Source organism: Eurytemora carolleeae, unplaced genomic scaffold (assembly GCF_000591075.1).
Source record: "Eurytemora carolleeae unplaced genomic scaffold, Eaff_2.0 scaffold265, whole genome shotgun sequence".
In the NCBI taxonomy this organism is placed as follows: domain Eukaryota; kingdom Metazoa; phylum Arthropoda; class Copepoda; order Calanoida; family Temoridae; genus Eurytemora; species Eurytemora carolleeae.
The window spans coordinates 1-7,733 of NW_019396184.1; the positions used below are offsets into that span (position 1 = coordinate 1).

At 33.3% G+C, this 7,733-nt stretch overlaps 1 protein-coding gene and 1 long non-coding RNA gene across 2 annotated transcripts; one reads left to right on the forward strand and one right to left on the reverse strand.

Moving 5' to 3' along the window:
* The first annotated feature begins 1,310 nt into the window (after window positions 1-1,310).
* Window positions 1,311-2,366, forward strand: LOC111697519 (uncharacterized). The gene is made up of 3 exons (XM_023467544.1): window positions 1,311-1,940; window positions 2,044-2,137; window positions 2,245-2,366. Exons 1-3 carry the CDS (start codon window positions 1,713-1,715, stop codon window positions 2,349-2,351), a joined length of 429 nt encoding a protein of 142 aa, XP_023323312.1. The 5' UTR covers window positions 1,311-1,712; the 3' UTR covers window positions 2,352-2,366.
* Window positions 2,367-6,278: 3,912 nt separating this feature from the next.
* LOC111697517 (uncharacterized) lies at window positions 6,279-7,033 on the reverse strand. Its single transcript, XR_002764300.1, has 2 exons — window positions 6,803-7,033; window positions 6,279-6,553 (listed from the first exon to the last, which is right to left on the reverse strand). It is a non-coding gene; the product is annotated as an uncharacterized LOC111697517 (long non-coding RNA).
* Between the last annotated feature and the right edge of the window lie 700 nt (window positions 7,034-7,733).

Below are 7,733 nucleotides of genomic sequence, written 5' to 3' on the forward strand. Positions count from 1 at the left end.
CACTATATATATCAGGATTTTAAACAACATTGTCTATTCGGTAAGCCATGTCGGCCACTATATACATCAGGATTTTAAACACCATTGTCTATTCAGTAAGCCATATCGGCCACTATATATATCAGGATTTTAAACACGATTGTCTATTCGGTAAGCCATGTCGGCCACTATATACATCAGGATTTTAAACACCATTGTCTATTCGGTAAGACATATCGGCCACTATATATATCAGGATTTTAAACACCATTGTCTATTCGGTAAGCCATGTCGGCCACTATATATATCAGGATTTTAAACAACATTGTCTATTCGGTAAGCCATATTGGACACTATATATATATCAGGATTTTAAACACCATTGTCTATTCGGTAAGCCATGGTGGACTCTATATACATCAGGATTTTAAACAACATTGTCTATTCGGTAAGCCATGTCGGCCACTATATATATCAGGATTTTAAACAACATTGTCTATTCGGTAAGCCATGTCGGCCACTATATATATCAGGATTTTAAACACCATTGTCTATAAGGTAAGCCATATCGGCCACTATATATATCAGGATTTTAAACACGATTGTCTATTCGGTAAGCCATGTCGGCCACTATATACATCAGGATTTTAAACACCATTGTCTATTCGGTTAGCCATGTCGGACACTATATATATCAGGATTTTAAACAACATTGTCTATTCGGTAAGCCATGTCGGCCACCATATACATCAGGATTTTAAACACCATTGTCTATTCAGTAAGCCATGTCGGACACTATATACATCAGGATTTTAAACAACATTGTCTATTCGGTAAGCCATGTCGGACGTAAGCCATGTCGGCCACTATATACATCAGGATTTTAAACACCATTGTCTATTCGGTAAGCCATGTCGGCCACTATATATATCAGGATTTTAAAGGGACCGTTCACTTGTTTGGGTAATTTCAGGGTAAACTAAACAGCCTAAGCGCTATTCATTGGTAATAGTCTTACTTTTCAAAGACATCTGTGGCCGGAGAAAAAGCCGATTTTTCGTTCAGAATTTGAGCGCAAAGGGACGGTCCCTCTCTATACACACTATTTGATGTTTTTTTCAGTATAAACAGCCCAATAACATTTAAATTTATTATATTTTAATGTCATTATGTGTTCGTTGTTATATACTAAAACATGAAAACTTTTGATATTTGAGTTAGCAAGAAATTTACGTTTTTCGTTTTAATACACGTAAACTGTGTACACAAAGACGACGTCCTCTACGACAATCAATTAATCATTACCCGCATTACGGTTCGTAGATTAAGACCCATGTCTATTTTTGTGTCAGTCATTTTGAGTCTAGTAGAAATATTTTTTACTGGAAATAAATGCACTAAACAAGTTATCTGAGTGTTTGTGTTTTCACATAATATGGAGCATGTGAATAAGTTAACCCGGTGTTGGGTTGTCGGTCAGTTTAATCCGGGAGCTCACAAAGACACGTCCGGTCAGCACGGATAACTACACTACACTGATGAAAGAATCTAAGTTTGAAATATCAAAGGTTTACACCATCAGGTAGAAAAAAGGAAGGTATTATAAAATCAGAGTTTGTAGCAAAGACTCAATTCCTTTAATTGTCTTAATTTCAGAAGAACCTGGTGATCTCAGGACATTTGGTGGTCTTGATATAAATTACTCAGCTTATAAAGATAATGGCTCTAAAAACATGAAGAATTACAAGAATGTAATCAAACCAAGTTTACTGAAGGAATCAGATAATACCCTTGTCCTGGATGTTGTACCCCTTCCAGAGCTGCATTTGCTGATGAAAATAGTAACTGTGTGTTCTCAGCTTCTTTGTAATCAGCCAGCTGTCACTAATTGGTTTAAAGCTTCTGGAATTATATTCCATGGTTATAATGGTGGAGGTCTAGATGGAAGAAACAGTAACAAGGTAACTTTTAGTTCTACTTTCAATGTCTTTAATAAAAAATAAAATAATAGCTTAAAAAAAGTCCTTGGTACATACATTGATAACTCTAACCTCCATTTCCCAGGTGCTGAAAAAACTGGAGACTTGTTCTTCTTTTGTAATTGAAGAGTGTCCTGATTACCTTCCACTGGTTGATCTTTTGATGAAGTTTAACTCTGGTATGTTCTTGGGGAGATTATTGATACTATATTCTTATTCTTAAAAGAATGCCAAACTTTTTTCTTAAATCACTTATACTTAGTTTTTTTATAATTGTTTTTTTCAGTTGTAAAATCTTGCTTTGGAATGGAGCTCTTAGATGGCTATGGCATGGCCTTTGAAGATTTTAAGAATGAGCTAAAGGTACAGGTTTTTTCATATGATAAGACTTAAAGGGACCGTTCACTTGTTTGGGTAATTTCAGGGTAAACTAAACAGCCTAAGCGCTATTCATTGGTAATAGTCTTACTTTTCAAAGACATCTGTGGCCGGAGAAAAAGCCGATTTTTCGTTCAGAATTTGAGCGCAAAGGGACGGTCCCTCTCTATAGACACTAATTGATGTTTTTTTCAGTAACAACAGCCCAATAAAATTTAAATTTATCATATTTTAATGTCATTATGTGTTCGTTGTTACATACTAAAATATGAAAACTTTTGACATTTGAGTTAGCAAGAAATTTACGTTTTTCGTTTTAAAACACGTAAACTGTGTATACAAAGACGACGTCCTCTACGGCAATCAATTAATCATTACCCGTATTACGGTTCGTAAATTTACTGTAAGTTCGATGCGAATAAACTGTACATCTTTATTATATTATGCTTGCAATAATGCATTTTTGAGTAAAAGTTTATTTTATAAAAATATCATTGCAAATATAAGCGTATAAATTGAAAGTAATAGAAATAATAATTAAATGTATCAGCTGATTGTATTATTACGTCAGACGTCTGTCAGCTTTTCTATTCAAGAAGATCAGCTGTCCGAGAAATTCAAACTGAATTAATTATTAACTTTATAATGTTAAAAAACAATCAGGTATTTTCAAAGTATGCATTTTTTTACCCCCCCCCCTAGCCTGTGAATTTTGTACATGACACACTTCAACACATTGATAAATTGGGTCATGTATGTGGCCGCAGCGCCAGGTCCCCTAGTCATAGCCGCGGCGCTTGCCCTTCTAGCCTGTCCTAGCCACAGCGCTCGGCCCCTTATAGACTGTCTTATCTGCAGGGCTCGGCCCAGAAAGGCTAGGTGGCCTAACCTAACCCTTAAAATGTATACTATAAATTTACTGAAAAATAAAAAAATAAATGGTCGTGTACAAAATTGATAGGAGGGGGGGGGGGNAAATATTAACATGGAAAGAATTTATGAAATGTCGTCTTGACAAATTTTCAATGGGATTTATTCTATTTACGTAAATCTTAGTATTTGCGAAAAGAAATAAATAGCCATGAATATGCCGGAATAGTTTAAAGAGCTCTATATAATCATTTAATTAAAAAACTAAATACCTTCCACATTCCATTATCAGAAAGTGAAGAATACGACATTTTATAAATTCTTTCAATGTATTTAATGTTTAGGGTTTAACTGTACTAAATCCCAAACTATTGATCCTGATATCCACGGTGGATAGTTTTGACTTTAGGATCAATGCTTAATCTTTCATTTCAGTTATCCCTTCAGAGTACAATATCACTGCGACTATCATATAAAGATTAAATTAATCTGCAGAGTAACAAAAAATTGAGATCAAGCATTGATCTTGATATCCACAATACAAGAGTTCTTGTAAACTTGCAGAATTAAACAGTTTGCTGTATACTTGTAAACATGCAGAATTAAAATAATAATTTGCTCTCAAACCTGAAAAATTCAATTATTTGCTATATTATTGTAAAACTGCAAAATTCAACTAAATTAGCTGTATACTTGTAAAACTGCAGAATTCAACTATTTGCTTTATTCTTGTAAACACGCAGAACTAAAATAATCATATTTTTGTAAACCTGCAGAATTCAACTAAAATATTGTAAATTGTAAAGTAATGTTTTAACTGTTCTACACTGAAATGTTGAAATTGAAAATATACCAGTGAAGTTGATCATCATTTATTTTTTTTCCTCAAGATTCTGAATTGTAATGATGTAATATTTCATTCAGTGCACCGTAATATATACAGGGTTACCCACAAAGGATGAGACTTCACAGAAGACTATACATATTTTATAGTCTATTTTAGTTCTATTCAGGATTCGCTGCAAATGTAAATACTTTGATTTTTTCTTTAGCCCAAAAAAGGCTATGGACTATTTTCAAGCCAGTTTAGGTCTTTCTAATAGTCGCATCCTTTCTAGGCAACTCTGTAGATAATTATTTTGAAGTAACTGGCTGAGAAAGAGGGTACGCATATATCTTACAGTAGTAAGCGATTATATCAATGCAATGAAAACGACTTTTTATTTGAGTTATGACTGTTCATAAGCTTTTCTCAAATTAAAAGTTACATGTAAGTTATTGGCAGGATTTCTTGATTTCATATGTTTATGTTAATTCTGTTTAACAGCTAGATATCAATCAAAATTGATATCGAAAGTCGTCTTCATTGTATTGATATGATTGCTTACCTTTGCATATGAAAGAACTACAACCACTACTCATTATTCATGAAATCTTACCCTGGGGTAAATAATTTTCAAAAACTTGTAACTTAAACGATATTAAAAGCTAATATTTCAAGATAAGATTATGCCAATCAATTTATTTTAAACTAATTTAAATTGTATTTTCGTACGGAGTCATTCACAAAGGATTCTGACATGACATTCATAATATCTGAAGCTCTGCGAATTAATATTCATCACCCATGTTAGACATTGTCTTTAATATGTTTCGCAATCGATTTGACAAAAAACGCAAAAAGAAATTCCGTACAGTCGTCTATGTAGTCTCATTCTTCCATCGTTGTGATTTTCCATGTATACCCAATTATTTCTTCTGCCACAGAGAATAAAGATAGTTTTACCAAAACTATGACATACAGAGAAACCCTGCAAACTGAGGATAGGAAGACGACATTAAAACAATATTATGTGTATTTGATGTTGTTTTAGAGCAGATAGTTTTACCAGTAACTTGAAATTCAACTTATCAAGTGAAATGTGTCTGTGCCTTGTGCACACTAAACTGAATGGCTGTGTTTCATGTACATTGGACAAATAAAAAACATTAGTTGTGTCTAAAAGTAGTCATTCAATTCCACAGTTTTATGAGTTTTATTCAGCGTATTAAAAACGAGGTTTTACAAATTGAGGTTTTACAAATTTTCTCATTTCTTTTTTGTACATAACTAAAATGTACAATTCGGGACTGCAGCACAGTGTACCATGATCTATCACATGACTCGAGTATTGAGTACAGTATGCTGACAGAACACTATAGAAACCTGTCAGGAACTGCCCTATGGGTACACCAGACAATTGTTTAACATTAAAAAAAAACTTTCAAATGTCAAAAGTTATGAATTGTACATTGATACACATAAAACTGTGGAATAGGAATTTCGACACAAGTTATGATCTTGAAAAGTCCAATAAACCTGAAATACAGCTTAATTCTGCACCTCACACAGATTTATAAATTAACTATTTGCTTTTTTAACAACATTGGTTTAATACACACGATATTGTTCAAATGTCGTCTTTCTATTCCACAGTTTTATCAGTCTAACTCTGTATAAAACAATTTAAAGTAAACAAGATTATATTTTAAGTTTTATTTGTCATAACAATCGTTGTTATACTTGACAAAATTTGTCTCGAGAATTTGGTTCTTTAATTGGGTTTCCACAAAATATTTTTTGCAAACTTTTTTGCATGAAGCGCAATAAATTTTCGTGTTTTTTGCGGAATTTTTTTGCGTGATTCGTGCAAACCGAAACTTAGTAAATTTTTACGCAAAACTTGCTATTGCAAATTGACAGTTTCAGCACTGAATCAAACAACTGAAGGTTTATTAAAAAAATTAATTACAAATAAACCATGATTTTACTGCTCTCAATTGGTTACTTTTAGTTACAAAATCTATAAAATTGAGAGAAAAAATAATAAAACAGAAATTAAAAATTTGATAAATTGAAAATTGATGCATGGTATTTTTAAATGTCTGAATATTTGTGTGGTGTTAAACTTTGATATTTCAAATGCAAATTTGTATACTCGTCTGTTTCTTTAGTTTAAAATGAGTAATTGTCAAAATACTGCTCGCCTTTTTTGTGAGATTGTTCACATCTTGATTTGCAATGTGCCTTTATGAATCAGGCTGCAAAATGTAGTTTTAGGCAAGTAATCAATTACTTGTTAAGAATTACAATTACAGGGTGAGTAAAAAAATACATCAAATGTCACTGTCACACTGTAATTTTCCCATATGATTGAAGGTGGTCCCAAGAGAATTTAATTTTTGCATCTGTCCGCATGTTTCATGGAGCAACTTCAGTGCAGTTCACTATGTGTTCGTACACTGCACACTGTACATCTGGTGTACATAGTAGAGAGATCATTATGAGATGCGGAAGAAACACAATCCTAAAATAAATTCAAATTATTAAAATTTTTGAAAATATAATCAGTCTCTTTTTAAAAAAAATCATTTTATTTCATTGTTTTAACGCTTAAACACTTGAACAGTGTTTAAATAAAACTTTAATAGAAGCGTATATATTTTCCTGCTGATGATATGTTAAATCTATGAAAAGAGGGTACCGTTGTAAATCTTTGATGGCACTCTTTACAAGAAATATCCGGATCCTTTAACATTTCGACTATAAATTATACCTGTTTCCGGCTTCCGCCAATTAAGGATAAATTAGTTTGGAATGCTGAATTCAGTGTTACTGTTCATCCGGCCATTCTTTATCTGAAAATGAAAAGTAAAATGATAATTATTTAAGTTTAATTGTTTCTTGCGTACATTATGAAATCAATTACAGGTGTTGCAGGCCTCAGGGGTTTCTGACCCATGACGATTGCAGTTGTTGGCTCAGTCCTAGTATAAGATTTTTAAATCTTAAAAGTTTTTTTTCATACTTTTATCAGTAAAGGACTTCAGTGTACCGTTGTGAATCGGACTTGCTCTTTTTTATAAATGGAGGGTCATGTGAAATGGGTCCGTCCTAGTGAAAAATTTTTGGACCCCCCTCCTATCAATTTTGTACATGACGAAAATTAAAATTAGTATTTATTTATTATTATTTAGGGTGAGGTTAGGTTAAGACACTTTCTGGGCCGAGCGCTGCGGCTAGGACAGGCAATTATATCCATGTCTAACATTTAAGATCCATGTACAAAATTGATAGGAGGGGGTGGGCTGGGGGGCGGGGTCAAAAAATCGTCCTCTAGGAATATACCTAAATACACTTACAGTCCCTTTGCGACGGTTTCTGGTTTGATTAATGGACCCCACCCCAACCTCCCTATCATGATTTGGTACAAAGACAATATTCATTATTTATCAACAAAACTAATAATATTAATGATAAATTTCTAAAGACCGATTTTTAGACCCCCCCCCCCCCTCCTATCAATTTTGTACATGGATCTCATATGTAACACATGGATATAATTGATCATGTGGCCGCAGCGCCCGACCCCCTAGCATGTCCTAGCTGCAGCGCTCGGCCAAGAAATTATCTAGCCTAGCCTAACTTGTTTATTAGGACGGATCCAAATGTTCATAATTCTTTAGTAAAACCTAACAATATATGTA